Source organism: Vigna angularis, chromosome 8 (assembly GCF_016808095.1).
Source record: "Vigna angularis cultivar LongXiaoDou No.4 chromosome 8, ASM1680809v1, whole genome shotgun sequence".
In the NCBI taxonomy this organism is placed as follows: Eukaryota; Viridiplantae; Streptophyta; class Magnoliopsida; order Fabales; family Fabaceae; genus Vigna; species Vigna angularis.
The window spans coordinates 5,959,202-5,980,776 of record NC_068977.1 but is presented as its reverse complement, the minus strand read 5'-3'; the positions used below and the strand labels follow the sequence as shown (position 1 = coordinate 5,980,776).

The window sequence follows — 21,575 nt, the reverse complement described above, 5'->3', positions numbered from 1 at the left end:
CTTAAAACATATAATCTCTAAATAATGGAAAAAAAATATCTTTTTATAAATTTATCGTGTAAAATAAAATCAAACATTATTTCAAAACTTTAGTTAACTCACTTTTTTTATTGTTTGATGAATAAATGGAAAGTAATGGTTTTCATTATATTAATATTATTAGTATTCAAATACTGTATTACTTTGGTTTCATTTAAAATGTTTATTGAATATAAATTTAATTTGACTTACCACTATTCTTTATTTTCAATAGGGAATTTATTTATAATATATTGATAATAAAAAAAACTAGTTTATTTATAAATAAAGTTATTTTATGATTATAGTTATATTTTATTTTATTAACTCTAATAATATTTTTATTTTTTAAATAAATTAAATATTGATTCAACATACTTTATAGTTTTAATTTTACAATATAATTTAGGAATAATGTGTTATTTGCAACAACAAAAAATAAGAATAAAAGCTAGTTTTCATTTTATCATATCCATGTTGTAATGAAGTCATTCTTAACCACTTTACCATGACATGTTATATATTATACCTTAGTATCATATTTTCTCTCTTCTTATTTAATCAAATGATATCCATTTTTGTTTTCTATAGTTTTCAACAACCAAAATGCAGACTCAATTCTGACCCATGAGTTTCTAATTCTCTCCATAAAATTCCTCCAACCCCTTATTCCTTCCGAAATCAATGGAAGACAGAGAGAGAACAGGGGAGGAGAGAGAAAATTTGGTGAAGGAGGGGGTCGTTCGTTTCCTTGTTCTATTCCACAACAAAGCTACCATTTTTCCATGTGCGTCTCGCACACCCTCTTGGGAAAACCCAAAGGGTTGCATTGAATTATATAGAACAAAGACGAAGAGACTCAAAATCAGGGAAGAAGAGAAAACAAAACCGACAAGAACAACAACAAAGGAGGAGGAACAAAGAACAAAGTTGTTGTTTTTGTCGAATTCGAAATGCCCCTGTTTTCTTGTTTTTCTCATCTCCCTGTATTCTGAGCTCCTCTGTTCTGGGTGTAGCAACCACATTGGAGGTGTTGATGTAGGGGAAATTCTCCCCTACAATCGCCATCGTCCATTTTCTTCTTTTTCTTCGTCGTGATCATCTTCTTCTTGATCAAATGGGTTGCATTAGCTCCAAGAATGTGGTCGCCAAAACTTATTCTCCATCCCCTACAATGGTGGAAATTTCAGAGTCGATTCGCGCTTCCAGCAGGGGCCATTCTGGATTGACGATTTTGGATTCTAAAGGAAATGTAGACAATGAGAGAAACAACAACAGCAACAGCAAGATTAAGAAAATTAGTTCAAAGAAGAGTAATGGGTCTTTTAGCTTACGGCATGGGTTGGTTCACAGAAACGTGGAGGCTGAACAAAATGCTGTTGGTTGGCCGCCATGGCTCACTGCTGTTGCAGCAGAAGCCATTCAAGGATGGATCCCTCTCAAAGCAGATTCTTTTCAAAAGTTAGAAAAGGTAACAATAATCATAATCATAATCATAATCATAATAATAGGTGTAGTGTTTATGTTTCTTATGTTATTTGGGTTCTTTTTCATGTTCAATCCCTAAAGTTTATGTGGATAATCAATCTAGTTAATATAGGTTATGATAAAAGTAATCATAAATTACTCTCATATGGAACTTCAATTCTAATAGGAATCCAACACCAAAAGTTATATTTAAATTTTATCTATGAAAAACACAATTTGGAAAATTTTGTGATTTGTTGTCATCTAATTTTTACTATAAAATCAGCTTTTAGAGTTTGGTTGTTTGGTAAGATAGAAGAAAAATAACAAATAAGATAATTTTTTTTATTTAAATTAAATAGAGGGTGGAAAGAAGAAAAATAATTAAGAGTAGGTTTTATTTTTCATAGGTTTTGAAATAAACAAATAAATAGACTTGTTTGATAAGTGGAGATATTTTTATCATAATTTTGTTCTTATGTTTAGTTTTGAAAAGTTGTAAAGTTTAGACATTATGACATAACTCATCGAGAAGTGATATGTTTTCAAAGGTCTAAGTAAAAAGACTTTATTGTTTATCTTTTTACTATGTCATCGTTTTAATTAATTATTTAGATGGACCTTTAAAACCTCTTCAACAGTTTCCATTGATAAATGAGAAGAACAACATCTTTAAGTTTTTATCCTTTTATTTCTTTTAAAATATTTGAAAACAATTCTTGTATTTTCAATAAAATTCATATTGTAAATTAATTTATAATTAAATAATAATTGTTTAAGAAAATAATTTTAAAAAAATCAATCAAATAAAATTTTCTTTCATTTTCTTGTCGTCTCCCACCAAAGAAAAATAAATAAATAATTAATGTATTTTGGTTGCTATTTTCTTCATCTTCATTTTCTTTCATTAATTAAACATAATTATATTGTGAAAGTTATCAAGGTCAAACTTTTAATATTGATATTTCTTAATATTATAACATTTTACATTAACATTTGTAACATTAGTCATTGAATTAATAATATATTGTATTACATTTAATAGAAAAAAGGTAATATTAAAACTAAATAAAGTAGAGTACTTTTAATCATGAAAATTGTTATGATGACATTTATCATAGCAAGAAAATTTATCAGTAATAAAGGAGTAATGTAAAAATTAGATAAATTGCTACATTAATATTTGAATATGCATGTTGTGGACAATTTAGTCCTTGAATGAAAAAAAAAAAAAAACCCTCACATGTTGATGACCACATAGGAGAACATCATGAAGGACTAATTTTTTTTATTTGGGATGCTATTTTTTTTCCGAGGCATTATTTATTTATTGTTGTGTTGTTTGGAACTCAAATTTATGAAAATCTAAAAGTAAAAGAAAAATCTGAAGGCTTGTTTTAGTGACTTTGAATGACACTCATCATTGATAATTAAAGTGTTGAAACCTTAATAATCTTTTGGATTGTTATGACAAAGTTGTTAGAAAGTTTCCTATTTTGTAGACTAATTATGAATTTTCCTTATTAAAGGATGAAAGTATTTGCAAGACACACATTTGAAGGCAAAATTGATTATTTACCCTATCAAAAATCAACTAACATACTAGTATTTGATATTTATTATATAGTTTATCTACATGAAAATTTAGTATTAATAGAAAATTTAAAATTTCAACTAAAGGATTATAGGTTAGTGTTGACATTTATTACTTATTGTAACATTTTATTTTGACATCACATAAACCATGCATTGAGATAAAGTTTCAATTTTATCATAAAAGTAATTGAAAATCAATTAAAGTGTTATTCTTTAGTTCATGTAATAGTTGTTGCTTGTTGTATTTTTACATTTAAAGTTTTCCCCCACAATATTCTTTTTTATTCCTAATATGTTATTTTAAAAATTAATATGAATTATGATATTATTTAACATTTAACTTTAGAAAATAATTATTTTATGAGTATATATAGTTGTTAAAATCTATTAAGATATTTTGAACTAATAATTATATACATATATATTAATTTTTAATAGATTGGACAAGGTACATATAGTAGTGTGTTTCGAGCTCGTGAAGTTGAAACTGGGAAGCTATTTGCTTTGAAAAAAGTGCGTTTTGACAATTTTCAACCTGAGAGTATTAGGTTTATGGCAAGAGAAATAACCATCCTTCGAAGGCTTGACCACCCAAACATCATGAAATTGGAGGGCATAATCACTTCTCGCCTCTCAAATAGCATATACCTCGTATTTGAATACATGGAACATGATCTTGCTGGCCTAGTATCACGTCCTGAGATAGTATTCACTGAATCACAGGTTCGTTTACATCTTTCAACTATTTTTAAAACTCGTGTTATTTTGTCACTGAAATAATTTTTAAAAATAGTTTAGAAACGAAAAACATATTTAATCATAAATCCTATCTGATATATATTAGACAAGACTCAGTGCAAATTTGAATTAGGTTTACATTCGTGTGTAATGTTTCCTTTCCATAGATAAAATGTTACATGAGACAACTTTTAAGTGGACTCGAGCATTGTCATATGCGTGGTATTATGCACAGAGACATCAAAGTATCAAATATCTTATTAAACAATGAAGGTGTTCTCAAGATAGGAGATTTTGGATTAGCAAATACAATTAGTACAAGTAACAAAAATCCTTTGACAAGTCGTGTCGTGACTTTGTGGTATCGTCCTCCTGAGCTATTGATGGGATCAACTAGCTATGGAGTGTCAGTAGATCTATGGAGTGTTGGTTGTGTATTTGCAGAACTTTTTCTTGGGAAGCCTATCCTTAAAGGAAGAACTGAGGTAACTTTAATAATTGATGTATGCTATGTATAATTTATCTTTAGTTTGAATATGTTTTTTTGTTTATAAACTATTGTCTTAAATTGTGTTTCATTTATAAATTTTTTTCCTACACTTTATAAAGTCATGTAAAACATCTTCCATAGTAAACGATATGTGGAGTGTTTCTAATGTAACAAAAACCAATTTCCATTGAATGTGTTAGCAATTGTTTCCTAAGAAGACATATAGTTTAAAAGTAACACAAACACTAAACTTACTTTTATAGTTTGACATGCATGTATTTCTTGAGTGTATAGGTTGAACAATTGCACAAAATTTTTAAGTTGTGTGGTTCTCCACCTGAGGAGTTTTGGAAAAAGACCAAACTTCCTCATGCAACCATGTTTAAGCCTCAAACAAATTATGAAAGCTCTCTTCGAGAAAGATGTGCAGATTTTCCTGAAAGTGCTATAGACCTACTTGAGACTTTATTATCCATTGATGCAAGCAACCGAGGAACTTCCTCATCTGCCTTAATGTCTGAGGTAAACATTTCATTGATTTGTATTTTGTATAATGTATTCTTCATTTTTTAGAAAAATTCTTGTTTTAATCCTATATTGTAAGAAATAGTTGATGTTTTATGCATATGACTTCGTAATTATTTTGCTAGAAATGTTAATTTATTAGGATGTTTGTTTAATGTGGACCAATCATATATAACTAACTTGAATTTCTAATTTTCTTTTCTTTGTATATTCTTTATAGTACTTTAACACTAAGCCATACGCTTGTAACCCATCAAATCTCCCAAGATACCCACCAAGCAAAGAAATGGATGTAAAAGTTCAAGAAGATTCATCCAGGTACACTATTGTGGTATTTCTTGTTTATGAAAGGATAATTAGTCAGTTTAGTAGAATAAATATTGACATATTTCATTTTCAGTATAATAAAACAATATTTTCTTAGTATAAAAACTTTAATTCTATTAACTTTGTTTGATTACCTTAATTATTATCGAAGTTCAAACAAAATTCACAAAATTAAAAAATTTATACTAAGATTTTAATTTTTTTTATTGTATTAAAAATGAAATATGTAAATATTTGTTGTATTGAATTGATTATTTAATCTTCATAAAACATTGTCATAGATATAATTATTTATTGAGTTGAATTATTTTATGCATTAAGAGTTTGAGTTTTATTAGTAATTATCTCATATGATGTTGTATGTGCTATCTCTTTAGTATTTTGGAATATCTCATTCCAATTAAATCAAATGCATTTTCTCTCATTTTTAGGACTAACTCTTGATCCTTACTCTTAGGAAAAAAATTGAAGGTAAAGTGAGAGAGGTTGCAACATCAAGAAGACAACCAAGACGAGCCAATAAACTTTTGCATGATCCAAACAATTTTGGTAAATCAAGCTCAAAAGAGGTACTAATTTTTCAACGGAATATTATAAAACACTTAAATATCATCATTTTTACAATTACTTATCTTGTGTTCTTTGTGTAGAACATGCAAAACACTTCTCAAAATGGCCATAAAGATGATGGTAAAACACATCTTACAAAAGGAAGAGGAGGAGGGATGTACAAAGATCATGCAAAGCCTGCCATGGATACCATGTCTGAGACCTCCCAAATGATGAATGTTGTTAATGGTAATGGATACAGTGTGCCAATACAAGTCTCAGGATCTACTAATGATTATACATGGGTCAAAAGAAGAAAACAAGATGCATCATCAACTCTATCAGATGGATCAAAAAGCAAAATTAGTGCACTAGATACCAACTTTGCCAAAGGAACATATGATTTATCTAACCAAAGGGTTTCCATGGATTTTGATCCTGCTGAATTGCTAAATGCTCAGGTAAACATTATCCCAACTAAATATTTTAAATTATTAAGTCACAAAACCTTCAAATTTACCATTGTTACTTAAATTAATCTTAAACTGTCAATATAAGTTAACATAAGTTTTAGTTTGACTAGTGAAAATTAACATATGACATATATGGCCATAAATTATTGTTAACAATTCAATTACGTTTAATATCGAGTAAAAAGAAAACTCATAAATATGAAAACTCATAAATTAATTATTTTAATTTTTTTGGTTAAAGGTAATGTTAATCACTAATTTCTCATTGTTATTAAATTTCTCCTATCAATTTCCAATTCAAAAAATACTCATTAATTACTACATGGTATAATGTTATAATTGTCTTAGATGACAAATACACGAGTTTTATAATTTTGTTTTCTTCTTAGTTAAAAAAGTAAGTTAGATGTTAATTACTATAGTGACATCTTTTTCTTTAGACAATGAACTTGAGTGTGCTAGCTAAAATATTTGCGTATTCTATTTATATCAAATTAATTTATATGTTATATTTAACATTTTACAGGGCCGTAGAGAAAATGATGCACAACGTGCAATTCGTAAATCAAGGTTTGGAAGAGGTAAATAAACATTTATATTTGAAAATTTTCATAGATACGAGAAAGAAAAGAAAAATGTTGTATGTGAAATAATTTGCATAATAAATTACAACAAATAACTAAATTAAAATGTAATAAATTATGGAGAGATAGAGAAAAACAAAAAAAAAACTATTGTGTACAAAATTTTACTTAAATTGTCTTATCTGTATTGTATATTTAAATAATGCACAAGAACGAAATTAAAAATAATAATAATAATGTTATAAAAATTGTTATATAAGTTGCATATATAACACAATTAAAAGTAAAATAAAAGAAGTAACTTTTATATTTGGGGTGAATAAAAAATTGTATTGTAAAAAATGACATTATAAGTGAACTAATGATGAAATTGTTGTTTACAGATAAATGAGATGAAGCAAGGATTGTGAAAGTGGTGTAATCTTCATCATTACAAGGGTGACTATAGAAAACATTTATGCTGTTGATGAACTTTAGTAGGGACATTTGAACCATTTTAGTTTTTTACTTCACCCCTATTGGCATCTTGGTGTCATTTCCCTCCTTTTGATCACACTATAGTTAATTCTTCATACCCTTCAATCATTAACATTATTAACATTCAAAAACAAGATTACACTATATACATGCAACAAGGCAAAAAATGGAAGATGATACAATACAATAATGCTTTACATTTCTCATGAAATTTCACTTTCCTCACATTTGCAAATTTTGTCTTAAGTGTAAGATTGGTTTTAAGAAAAGAAAAACAATATAAACAAATACTTTATACCTTAGTGTGTTTTATTATCTCTATCTTTATCTCTAAAATAAAAATTCATTTTTCATCATATTTAATAAGTATAAATTTTATGTTTCATCCTCATGTCTATGTCTATTAGGTAATGAGTATACTTGTATTTTCTCTTTTACTATTTCAACTACTAATTAAATAGTTTTTTTACAAAAAAATAAAAATAAACAAAATTATTGAGATGTAATGTAAAAAAGTATATATATATATATATATATATATATATATATATATATATATATATATATTCTTTTTAATGTCAAATATTAAGAAAGAAATTATAATTATAAGGTAAATAATTATAAAAAAATAAAAATAATCAAATGTGTTGATTTAATGAAATTGATAATAATATTTCTTAATCATTTGAATGAAATCACACAATATAATTAAAGTTATAACAAGAAAACAAACATCTTGGATATTTAAATAGATTTATCAAATCAGTTGAAGTGTTGAAAGATATTGAATTTTTTTAGTGAAATAAAGGTTTTTCAAATAAAACAAAGTTATGAGTGAAAAGAGAACAAAGTAAAACTAATTTTTAATATTACATACTAAACCAAAGGTTTACGTAGTTGAATTGACCCATACAATTGAAAGTCAAACATTTTCATCTAAAAATAAATAAAAATACTAAAACAGGTAGAAATAATTAAGCATGTTGAAAATGGTTGGATTAAACTTGAGGTCTGTATTTCCTAAAATCTATACCATTTGAACAAAATCACACAAATAAAAGTATGTTATCAAAATTACGAAAAGAGTGTTAGTTTTTTCAGAGTAAACTTTGTAAATTTTAAACAAGTTAAGAAAACAAGAATATAATTGTTTTAAGCTACCTATCAACTATGAGTGTTTTAGGGATTTTAGGAATTTAAAATAGGATGCATATGAGAACGAAAAAGGTACGGGAACAAGTACATGACAAATATGTATACATTTATTCTTTTCCTTATATCCAATTAAAGAACTAGGTAATACATATACTCACATTTAATTAATAGAGAGATTTCTAGTCAAAGTTAGTATAAGTGTTAGGATAAAACAAGTTTGTGTATAGGAACTTTGGATGATAAGACAAACTCGTTTATAAGAATCTAATTTTGAAGTTTAACTAAACAACACGTTGAAGTTTAACTAAACAATATAAAACGAAGAAGTTCCATAAGAGAATAAGAGAACTTATAGGATATAAAACCACAAAGAAGTTCCACAAAAGAACTCATAGGATAAAAAACCTTAAGTTAGAAAAGGCAACGAAAAAGTTCCATAGAAGAATAGAAAAACTCAGGATAGAAAACTCTGAGTGAGAAAGAACATTAAAAGCTATAAAAAATATGAAATTAAGAAGAACAAATAACCACACAATAGAAAGCCTCATAGAATAGAATAATAGAAAACAAACCTTAAACGATAGAATATAAAACCCTAAAATTGGAAAGTACATGTATCCACACAACATACCTTAAATCACTAAGAAAAAAAGAAATAGACGATCCTCTAAAAGAAGTCTAACACAACAAAAAATCCTTAGAAAGTCAAACTAGGCTACCAAATTAGGAGAATAGGACAAGTAGAAAACTAAAACACTAATTGAATACAACATAGGAGAAATAAGATTAAACTACCTTAAGAAAACACTCAGGAACAATAGGAAAACATAAACAAAATATTAAAGTCAGGCCAAACAAGGTAAACACTTAGGATCTTAGGAAATAGAAAAATAATTAAGTCAAAACACCCAAACGCAATGTTAAACGACTATCAAGTCAAAAGCGTCTAAGAGAGTTGAAGCTAAATGCGTAAAGCTTATCATACCTAAAGGTTGTTCAGTTTAGCTCTCGGAAAAACAAAACAATGTAAAGACGATGTCATTGATAAAACACACTAAAAGACTAAAACTTAAGACACTAGAGAAAACGCAAACAAAGCTAACATTGTCTGTCTAAAAAGACAAAATCACAAGAAGCGTTTACTCGTTCTAAACGATACCATGAGCTAAAACCTTACTTCGATAAACGATGAAGTCTTTAATCAAATGCTTTACTTCGACAATTAAGAGAAAAAGCTTGATTGTCAAATGCTACCTCAATGGTAGGAAATCAAAAAGCACTTTATTGTTTTGAACAACCATTAAATGACTTTAAATACTCAACGTTAAAAAACAACAAAAGTGATATCTGATAAGTAGTCTACACAATCAGTAGTAAGTGTTAGTAACAAGAAAGACATTCACGGAATATTCGTATCCTAGGAAATCATGATACAATACCTATTCCTAAACAAAACATGAAGACAATAAGTAAACACTAACCAAGAAGAAGTATCTTACAGACTATATGACATCAGTCAAACACACAAACAAAACAATGGAAAACATAGAATCTTGTACCAACGGTGAAAGTTTTTGAAAACACCAAAATGAATAAGAAATAGGGCATACTTGTTATACAAACTTCTATTTTATCTTGTGCAGGACAATTGCTACAAATGATCGGTTACCTCTTCTTGTAAGTATCAAAATAAAAGTTGAAGATAAAACAAGAACTGATCAGTTTATCAAAAGTTGTGCCAAATGAGAAGTCAAGTTTCCTTTTGATAAAAGCTTTGAAAAGCACGTCTGACAAAAGACTTCATCCTTTGACAAACATCCACACCAATAGCTAGAAAAGAACAGATCTCAAGACAAGCTTTGTCAAACGATCATATTGCCAAATCTCAAGAAAAGTTTCGTCATAATGGCTATATCATCAAGGTGTATAAATAGAAGATAAGAAGAAGAAGAAAATGATGATGGGGAAGATGAGATAAGTATGAAGATATACCATCATCAATTGAGCAAGGAAATCTCTTGGAGCTACTAAAGGCAAAATTCCTCTAACCAAGGAAACAGTAGGAGAGAAGAGCTCAAGAAAAGAAAGATACTCTCATGCTTCATCATAATATCCACTTGAAGGAAGAAAAGAGAAATTGAGTGAAACACCTAGAAATTCTCTCAAGCCTCATTGTCATATCCACTCACCTTGTGAGCGAAGAGAAGAGAGAAAAAGAAAAAGGGAAAAGTTAAGCAATTCTCTTGAGCTTCATTGTATTATTTGCTTACTTTTGTAAGATGAGAAAAAAGAGTAAGGAGAGAAACACCTACGAGGATTTAGACTACTTTGTATTGTAATCACATCCTCTCTACCAGAGTAATAATTTAAATGACTTGTAAGCAATCGTTGATTGCAATTCTGGAGAGAATCAAAACACTTACAACTTAACTCTAGAGAGTTAAGGAAATCTAGGCAAGGTTGTTTAGTACCAGGAGTGGTACGAATACTCATAAGTCTAGGGTGTTATTCACTGACTTAGATCAAGAGTGGTGCAAATACTCATCGAGTTTAGGGTAACAGGAGGTTATTCGTTGACTGAGACCAGGAGTAGTGCGAATACTCAACCAGTCAAAGGTAATTAACAACTACCTGTTGATTGGAAAATCAGGAGTGGTGCAAATACTCAACTAGTCTAGGGTAATTGGATGTTATTCGCTGATTAGGGATTCCAGAAGTGGTGAAATACTTCACAACCAAGAGTGGGTGAAACTCAACTAGACGATGCATCACAATGATATTGGAACTGTCTAGGAAAACCAGAATTGGGTAAAACTCAACTAGACGATGTATCACAATGATACTAGAATCGTCTAGGGATACTAGAAGTGGTTAATAGTACTACACAATCAGGAGTGAGTCAAACTCAACTAGTAAGAAATAAACGATGATTACTTAATAGAACTAGGAACACCAGGAATGATTTAAAACACTCAATTGTACTTCATTGAATATTTAATGGAATCCTCTAAGTTAACTTAGAGGAGAACTGGATGTAGCCCTAATAGGTGAACCAGTATAAAATTGTTTGTGTGTTGTAGTCCTCTAGGTAAACTATTGATTGTTGTTGAAAGCAATCTCCTTAAGTGCTCGAGTTAGCCTAAAGTTATCAACTACCATTTACATCTTCAACAACTTATTGTTTGTATATCTTTGGAGAAAGTTGAGTTAGTCCTGTAAAAAATCTTTGCAAAATAATGTTTATAGACGAAGTATTACTAACTCTCAAATGCTACCTACATCATATTTAAATCTTCACGAAAGTTCTAGAAAACATTATTCAACCCGTGTGTTTTCTCACAATTTCAATAACTTTATCCAAAACTTGTATGGAAGAGTTTATTTCACATTCATAAAATTATGATTGCATTTGAATATATAATTTCACAAATTTTAAGACATTCAAATGCATTCAATTTAAATTGATATAATGTATAATTTCATTTTCTAACATTTTGTTTTTCTAAGGTAATTTGAAGTTAAGGAATTTTAATTTTCTCATTAGAATACAATATTTTAATTACGACATAAATAAAAAACCAAATATTTAAATAATAAATAATTTTTAATTAAAAAAATATTAATATTAATAATTATCAATTAATATTATATACTAAAGATTAAATATATGTTTAATTACCTAAATTATTATTTAGGAAATTCAAATAAAACTAATAAAATTAACTTTTTATATGAAGATTATAATTTATTTTTATTATAATAAAAACGAAATATGTTGATCTATTAAACCAATTATTTTCTTTTATTTTTTTAAACACACCACACTTTAATAGTCTTTTTTTCCTTAATAGCTTTTCAAGCTATTAGATTTTGAACTTGATTTTATTTTAATATGCGATTTTAATACACGACAAATAATGAAAAATGAAAATGTTTGGTTTGATAAACGATATGATACTGTGTAGTCTTTGTTTATCCTTGATAAAATATAAATAATTTTAGATGATAAGATGTATAGATGTTAACTAACTTAGTACCAAAATAAAAAACACAAAAATGTTATTCTAGGTTGTAAAGAATATTTATCTCTTTCATCTAACAAAAAAATGCAAGTCACATAAGAAGATGACAAAGAGCTGAAGTTATTTTCCTTCATCAAAATTTTCATCAAAAATTGTCTATTTTTCATCTAGGTATTGAAATGCTTTGCATGAAGTGTATTAAATGGATCCATTAATATCATATTCTTCCATCCAAGAAAAATTCATTAAAAAAAAGTGAAGCTACTTGTTAGATTTCACTTCCTTAATTAATGGCTAAGGGAGCCCCTGAAACAGAATAAGGGAAGAGACAGAGATGATAGAATTTTTCCTCCTCTTTTCATTCATACGAAATCTATATAAAGCCATTACAAGGAATATTCATATCACAGTTGGTTACAATTAAAGGGTATTCCTGATTTGGTGGGTAAGGAAATCTACAAAGATCAAAAGCAAATCTTCCAAAATGCATAACTGAATTATTCTGATGCAGTGAGGCACTTATAGAAACAAAGAGGTTTTTATGGAACATAGTCCTTCAAATGGGCTGGTGTGGTAGTAATCCTTTTGGGCCTTGCATTATTTGGATGACTTATAGTTGGCTTGCTAACAATGTCCGCCTCTGGAAAAATCACCTTGTCCTCGAGGTGATAATCAGAACTGAGTTGTGCCCACTTTTCCCAACTAGTATCATCAGGTGAAAGACCAAACCATTGAACAAGGACCATTTTGGTTGGAGGGTCAGTTGAATCATCCGTTCGAGTATCTAAAATCGCCAAAGGCCTAATTACGGGTTGTTGGTTGAAGGCCTTCAAAGGAAGTGGAGTGGGGTCCGGGATAAGACCATGATGACGTTTCAGCAAGGAACAATGGAAGACTGGATGAATTTTAGACTCAGGTGGTAAATCCAATTGATAAGCAACCTTACCTATTCGGGCCAAGATTTTGTAAGGACCATAAAACCTTTTGGAAAGTTTGTGATAAGTAGAACCAGAAAGAGACTATTGTCGATATGGTCTGAGGCGAACATAAACAAAATCACCTACCTCATAAGACATATCACGTCGTTTGAGATCTGCATAATGCTTCATAGTGGCTTGGGCTTTAATTATTTTTTGCTGCAATTGTGCTAAGAGGGTTTGGCTCGATGCCAATAATGTATCAACAACTTCGACAGAGGATGAACCCAGTAAGTAATGGGGAATGGATGGAGCTGGTTTGCCATAAATAATATGGAAAGGAGAATACCCCGTGGAAGAGTGGGTAGAAGTGTTATAAGACCATTCCGCCAAAGCTAAATACTTAGACCATTGAGAGGGATTGGAATGAACGAAGGCACGGAGGTATTGCTCCAAGACCCAGTTAAAAACCTCTGTTTGGCCGTCCGTTTTTGGATGATAGGATGTGCTCATGCGCAGTCTGGTACCACATAAGCGAAATAATTCGCGCCAAAATTTACTGATAAATATGGGGTCGCGATCGGATACAAGGCTGCGGGGTAAACCGTGATATTTGCAGATAATATCAAGGAACAAATGAGCCACCTTAGAAGCATAATAGTGAGGTGGCAAAGGTCCTAAGTGAACGCCTTTAGAAAAACGGTCTACAACAACCAAGATAACTGTGAAGCCTTGAGAAGAGGGTAGACCAGTTATAAAGTCAAGGGATAAATCTTCCCACACAGTTGTAGGTGCTGGCAAAGGTTGCAGAAGGCCAGCTGGTTTGTGTGTTCTAGATTTCACTTGTTGGCAGATAGAGCATTGTTGAATGAAGATTTTAATGTCTTTACGGAGTCCATCCCAATAGAAATTTGCTAATAGTCGAGTCATCGTTTTAGTTATGCCCATGTGGCCACCAATTGGAGTACTATGGTATTCATCAATAAGCTTGAGGCAGAATGTATTATCTGGATTCAACCATAAACGATTTTTGAATACAATCAACCCATTATGCAACTTATAATCCGTTTGTATGCGGTCAAGTAATTTGATGTAAGTAGAACTAGCATGTACCGATTGGCGCAACTGATCCATAAAAATGAAATTAGGCATGGAGATTACATAACACATAGCAGGGGAAGCATCGGGAAGTCTAGAAAGACCATCTGCAACAACGTTATGAGATCCTGGCTTGTACTGGACCGTATACTCATATCCCAGTAACTTAGAAAGGTAATGTTGTTGTTCTGGAGTTTGTATGATCTGAGACAAAATCTCTTTGAGGCTATTATGATTGGTATTAATGACAAAGGGGTACCCCAACAAGTATTGGCGCCATTTCTTGACAGTTGAAGTAAGAGCGTGTAATTCCCGGACATAAGTGGAAGAATGAAGGAGTTTGGGGCTGAATGGCTGTTGTGACTTCGGCAAGTGTACCAAATCGTTCAAGTAATAAAACCGGTAAGACCGGATATCGTTTCCCAAGAGACTCGTGTCCTAGACAATCGTATAATAACTAACTAATTTAGACTAAAGAATGATTCCATGTTTTTGTGGTTTTCATGAAATTGAATTAAAGATAAAACATAAATGGTAAAAGTGATCTTTGATTATGCAAACACTTGGAAATGGAAAGATTAGAAATGCTATGGAATGATATTGTTGGGGGATGATTTCACCTACTTCACTCTTATGTATAGAAAATCACTTCCTCTTCATTAATTAGCCAATGTCAATCTTCTAATTTACTCAAACCCAATCCCTTGGTAGAGAGAGCCTAGACTTACTTCTTAAACTCCAATCCCTTGGAAAACCTAACAAGTTCATCCGCTTTAAGAATTGAGATTCAAGACAACCAAAGGTCCTAGTTCTATCCCTAGATACAATTTCCTTTAGGTGTTTAATCCAGTTCTAGATTCACCAAATATTTCCCAATATCAAGCAAACCCTAAAATCATGATATGGTTGAATTACTCATACAAGCTTTAAGTAGAGGAATTAAACACTAACAATCAATGAAAGAGGCATATAATCATTCAAAACAACTGTAATTACATAAGAGATCTGTGGTTACATCAATCCCCAACAAGAATGAAACTAGCTCTCCATGAATGGAGAGCTTGAGCTTACAACAATGGTGGAAATGGAAGAAGGAGGAGGACCCAAGGATGAAGAAGGGCTGTTCCCACAGCTCCTAGCTCGCCTCTAGACGCTCCAATTGAGAGAATTTGTGTCTGGGATGCCAAAGATCTCAAAGCCCTTCTAATTTGGGGTTAAATAAACCCAATCTGCCAAATCAGCAGCAGGCGCGCTTGAGACCGCGCTTGAGACCGCGCTCCAGCGCGCGAAAACAGGAAAAAGGGCGCTCCAGCGCCCTTTTGTAGGGGGCGCTCCAGCTAGCTCCAGTCCTGGTGCAGAGCCCGCTCCAGCGCCCATGGAAAAAGGGCGCTCCAGCTAACTTTTTCCAGATTCTGGTTCTTCATATTTTTGCTGTTTTTGCTGTTTTCTTGTTTTCTCTGGTTCCAGCACTCTTCATTTGATGCAGAGACTTCTTCCAACTAATTCACTTGTATAAATGAAGGGGTTAATGATCAATTTATCTACTTAAAGCTTAGGATGAAACCACTTCTTAAACTAAATGAAAACTAGGATTTACAAGGTAAAAAGGATGAGAAAGAGTTGATATTTTCTCTAATTCAATACTGAATTCATAGTAAAATATGCCACTATCAATGGCTTACTGAAAAACGCAATGGGTTGATTGCGTTGCATCAGAACGACACCCATAGCTGTGCCAGATGCGTCCGTATCAACAGTAAAAGGGACAGAAAAATCCGGCAAGGCAAGAACTGGTGCACGGGTCATGGCTGCCTTAAGAGCTTCAAATGCGTGTTGAGCTTCCGGAGTCTAAGCAAAGGCATCTTTTCGAAGTAAATTTGTAAGAGGGGAGGCAATATTGGCATACCCTTTGACAAATTTACGGTAAAAGCCAGTAAGGCCGAGGAAGCCACGGAGAGCCTTGACGTTAGAAAGAGGAGGCCAATCCAGCACGGCTTGAATCTTGGAAGGGTCAGGTTGAACCCCTGCAACGGAAATGATGTGTCCCAGATATTCCAGTTGCCTTTGTGCAAAGAGACACTTAGAGATTTTGAGATAAAATTGGTTCTCCAACAGACATTGTAGTACCTGTTCCAAATGAGAAACATGTTGTGAGAGAGACGAACTATAAACAAGAATGTCGTCGAAAAAGACAACAACAAATCGACGGAGAAATGGGCCGAGGATGGTGTTCATGGTAGCTTGGAACGTTGACGGCGCATTACAGAGGCCAAAGGGCATTACGCGGTACTCATAATGTCCCTGGTGAGTACGAAATGTTGTCTTAGCAATATCATCCGGATGCATCAATATTTGATGAAAGCCTTGTTGAAGGTCGAGTTTGGAAAACCATGTTGCGCCACCAAGCTCGTCTAACAACTCATCAATGGTAGGGATTGGGAAATGGTCACGAATAGTGACAACGTTAAGAGCCTTGTAATCGACACAACAGCGCCAGGACCCGTCCTTCTTACGAACTAGGAGGACCGGTGAAGAAAACGGACTCCTACTTGGTTGGATCATGCCCTTGTCAAGCAACTCTTTTACTTGTTTTTCAAGTTCACTTTTCTGGGAATGAGGGTAACGGTAGGGCTTGACGTTTACCGGTGTAGCATTAGGAAGGAGGTGAATACGGTGATCAGATGGACGAGATGGGGGTAATGATGATGGTGAGTGGAAGAGATTGTCAAAACGGAGGAGAAATGTCTTGATGGTAGGTGGTAGGTAAGCGGTGTGGGGCGGTGAATTTGTGGTGGTGGGTTCATGTATGGGTATAATTTGGATAGTAAATAGTTCGGATGCACTATGAGTTTGGATGCACCGTTTGAGTTGTGGGCTAGAGAGTGGGTCAGTGTGACTATGGTGAATCCCCCTTAATGTGATGGGTTGGCCTTGGTGGGTAAATGAGATGGTAAGGTGGTTATAATCCATGAGAACAGGCCCAATAGATTTGAGCCATGGCGCGCCCAAAACAATATCGGCACCTCTCAAAGGAAGGATGTAGAAATTAACATGGAGAGTGTGCTCCTGAATTTTTAGTTCGACCTCAAGGCAAAGACGATCACATCGTAAGAGATTGCCGCTCCCAACCATAACGGTCAAGGGGTTGTATGGGATTGAAGGGAGATCTAGGAATTTGGCTACCCAGTCTTGAATAAAATTGTGGTCGCTACCACCGTCGACGAGAATAGAAACAGGGTTGTTGCCGATTTGCCCTTGGAGACGTATGGTGGATGAACCAACACCGCCAGTGAAAGCATGGAGGCTGACCTGAGAATGGTTTCCGTCAGCAACGGCCGTAGGAGAAGGTGGATCCAGAAGCATTGTAGGATCCGGGGTAAAATCATCGGTGATAGGGTCTTCGGTAGTGAAGAGAAAAAATTTCCCTTTGCAACGGTGGGATGGTGTGAAGATCTCGTCGCAGTTATAGCGAAGACCCTTTTCCCGACGAGCGGCCATGTCTTCTGGGTTGAGGCGGCGAAAGTTGATGCGGGGTTGGGGTGCCGGTAGGAGTGTCGGGGGCGCAGTGGCGGGTGGTAAGGCAGTATTGAAATTAGTTGCCGGAATCTGAGTTTTGGGGCGGAAAGAACGACGACGTTCCTCGATTTTGTCTTCTTGCAGCTTAGCAAGCTGGGTCGCGTGATCCAGAGATGCGGGACGGAGGGCCTGAACCTCGCGGTGGATTTCTGGTGTCAATCCGGAGATGAAGCAGTTCAGGGCAAATGTGGCAGGTAAACCCACTATTCGATTTGCGAGGCGTTCAAACTCTGTGAGATATTGTTGAACTGTCCCTTTCTGTGTGAGTTTGAATAAAGCATCAGAAGGTTCATCATAGAGTGACGGAGCGAAACGAGTTTCCAAGGCGCGAAGGAGCCCAAACCATGTCTGAATCTGGTTGTTCCGGTACATCCTCTGGTACCAACTTAGGGCTGGTCCGTCCATATAGAAGGAGGCGACTTGAAGACGTTCCTGTTCCGGTGTATTCTGGTAGTCGAAGAATTGGGAAATTTTGAAGATCCAGCCAATGGGGTCAGTTCCATCGAACCTGGGAACTTCGAGCTTCATGTGTGGTCTGCGGAACCCGTCAGGGGCATTGGAATTTGAGGGAGAAACGTGTGGTTGGGGGGAAGGTGGTCGAACCATCAAAAGAGAAAGTTGTTCTAGAATAGAATCAACTTTGATGGTTAAATCATCCAAGCGTTCTGCGTTGGTGGGTCGGTTGGCCATGACTGAAAATGAGCTCAATGAAAGCACCAAATTGTTAGATTTCACTTCCTTAATTAATGGCTAAGGGAGCCCCTGAAACAGAATAAGGGAAGAGACAGAGATGATAGAATTTTTCCTCCCCTTTTCATTCATACGAAATCTATATAAAGCCATTACAAGGAATATTCATATCACAGTTGGTTGCAATCAAAGGGTATTCCTGATTTGGTAGGTAAGGAAATCTACAAAGATCAAAAGCAAATCTTCCAAAATGCATAACTGAATTATTCTGATGCAGTGAGGCACTTCTAGAAACAAAGAGGTTTTTATGGAACATAGTCCTTCAAATGGGCTGGTGTGGTAGTAATCCTTTTGGGCCTTGCATTATTTGGATGACTTATAGTTGGCTTGCTAACACTACTCAACTGTCAAAAGAATTCTACAAAGATTACTTTTTTCAAGAATCCATACAAAGTCATTTAAGAAGAAAAAGAAAGAAAAATACCATTTGTCTTTTGTAAAAACATTACAAAAAAATTTTAAGCCAACAAAAGTTTAAAAAGAAACATTACTAGTGTTCATTTCGGCAAGTTAGAAGAAAGTGAACATCAAACTTACATATAAGAAATTATTATCTTCTTTATAAAACAAATGTGTGATAAGTGATCACAAATTTTACAATCATTAGATGTTAGTGAGAATAATTGTTTTGTAGAGAATACTTATTAAACTAGAAGTTCTTTGTGACAAAATACTGTCTTGAGTTAGGTAAAGGGCAAGTCATATAAGAAGAATACAAAGAGCTGAAGTTATTTTTCTTCACCAAATTTTTCATAAAAAATTATCTATTTTTAAGATGGATCAAGAAATGCACACTAAGTACATCTAGCTATTGAAATACTGAGTAAAGAAGTGCATTAAATTGATCCATTAATATCAAGTTCTTCAAATCAAGAAAAATTCATTAAAAAAAAGTGAAGCTACTCAACTGTCAAAAGAGTTCTACAAGGATTACTTTTTTCAAGAGTCCATATAAAGTCATTTAAGAAGAAAAAGACCATATTGTCTTTTGTAAAAACATTACAAAAAAGTTTTAAGCCAACAAAAGTTTAAAGAGAAACATTACTAGTGTTCATTTAGACAAATTACTAGTGTTCATTTAGACAAATTAGAAGAAAGTGAACATCAAACTTACATATATCAAGAAATTATTATCTTCTTTATAAAACAAATGTGTGATAAGTGATAAAAATTTTTACAATCTTTATATGTTAGTAAGAAGAATTGTTTTGTAGAGAATACTTATTAAACTAGAAGTTCTTTGTGACAAAATACTGTCTTGAGTTAGGTAAAGGGCAAGTCACATAAGAAGAATACAAAGAGCTGAAGTTATTTTTCTTCACCAAATTTTTCATAAAAAATTATCTATTTTTAAGATGGATCAAGAAATGCACACTAAGTACATCTAGCTATTGAAATACTGAGTAAAGAAGTGCATGAAGTGCATTAAATTGATCCATTAATATCAAGTTCTTCAAATCAAGAAAAATTCATTAAAAAAAAGTGAAGCTACTCAACTGTCAAAAGAGTTCTGCAAGGATTACTTTTTTCAAGAGTCCATATAAAGTCATTTAAGAAGAAAAAGACCATATTGTCTTTTGTAAAAACATTACAAAAAAGTTTTAAGCCAACAAAAGTTTAAAGAGAAACATTACTAGTGTTCATTTAGACAAATTACTAGTGTTCATTTAGACAAATTAGAAGAAAGTGAACATCAAACTTACATATATCAAGAAATTATTATCTTCTTTATAAAACAAATGTGTGATAAGTGATAAAAAATTTTACAATCTTTATATGTTAGTAAGAAGAATTGTTTTGTAAAGAATACTTATTAAACTAGAAGTTCTTTGTGACAAAATACTCTCTTCAGTTAGGTAAAGGGCAAGTCACATAAGAAGAATACAAAGAGCTGAAGTTATTTTTCTTCACCAAATTTTTCATAAAAAATTATCTATTTTTAAGATGAATCAAGAAATGCACACTAAGTACATCTAGCTATTGAAATGTTGAATAAAGAAGAAAGAAACATTTATTGTTGCATGAAATGCATTAAATGGATCCATTAATATCAAGTTCTTCCATCCAAGAAAAATTCATTAAAAAAAAAGTGAAGATACTCATCTGTCAAAAGAGTTTTGCAAGGATTACTTTTTTCAAGAGTCCATAAAGTCATTTAAGAAGAAAAATAAAAAAAAGACCATATTGTCTTTTGTAAATACATTACAAAAAAATTTTAAGCCAACAAAAGTTTAAAGAGAAACATTACTAGTGTTTATTTTGGTAAGTTAGAAGGAAGTGAATATTAAACTTACATATATCAAGAAATTATTAACTTTTTTATAAAACAAATGTGTGATAAGTGATCACAAATTTTACAATATTTACATGTTAGTAAGAAGAATTGTTTTGTAGAGAATGTTTACCAAACTAGAAGTTCTTTGTGACAAAATACCCTCTTGAGTTACGTAAAATAATATTTAAACGAAGTTGACTAAGAGTGGTTAAGAATCAAAAAAATATTTTTGCTAAACTATAAGTGACTTGAAAAGGAATACTTAATTGAGTTACAAGTGGTTTAAAAGTGAATACTTTGTTGAATTGAGAGTGATTTGTCGAAATAATACTTAAAGAGTTAGCTAAAAGTAATTACAAGTCCAAATAATATTCAAATTTATTTAGTTAAACTTAATTAAATGATTGAAAATTTGAAGTAAGGAATGATTAGATGAATCAATATAAAATATTGTATATTTTTTTTAATGTTTTACTTTACATATTATTATATGGATTTAGAGAAAGAGGTTGAAAAAGAAGTTAACAAAAATATTCTT

The 21,575-nt window shown here is 32.1% G+C and overlaps 2 protein-coding genes across 2 annotated transcripts; one reads left to right on the top strand and one right to left on the bottom strand.

Moving 5' to 3' along the window:
* The first annotated feature begins 675 nt into the window (after positions 1–675).
* Positions 676–7,395, top strand: LOC108345330 (cyclin-dependent kinase C-2 C). Its single transcript, XM_017583924.2, has 9 exons — positions 676–1,489; positions 3,520–3,804; positions 3,987–4,304; positions 4,604–4,831; positions 5,055–5,152; positions 5,619–5,730; positions 5,812–6,171; positions 6,710–6,764; positions 7,151–7,395. The coding sequence occupies exons 1-9, from the start codon at positions 1,136–1,138 to the stop codon at positions 7,156–7,158; spliced, it is 1,818 nt and encodes a 605-aa protein (XP_017439413.2). The 5' UTR covers positions 676–1,135; the 3' UTR covers positions 7,159–7,395.
* Positions 7,396–16,284: 8,889 nt separating this feature from the next.
* Positions 16,285–18,702, bottom strand: LOC108344526 (uncharacterized). The gene has a single exon (XM_017582955.2). It carries the CDS (start codon positions 18,700–18,702, stop codon positions 16,285–16,287), a length of 2,418 nt encoding a protein of 805 aa, XP_017438444.2.
* Positions 18,703–21,575: the final 2,873 nt, after the last annotated feature.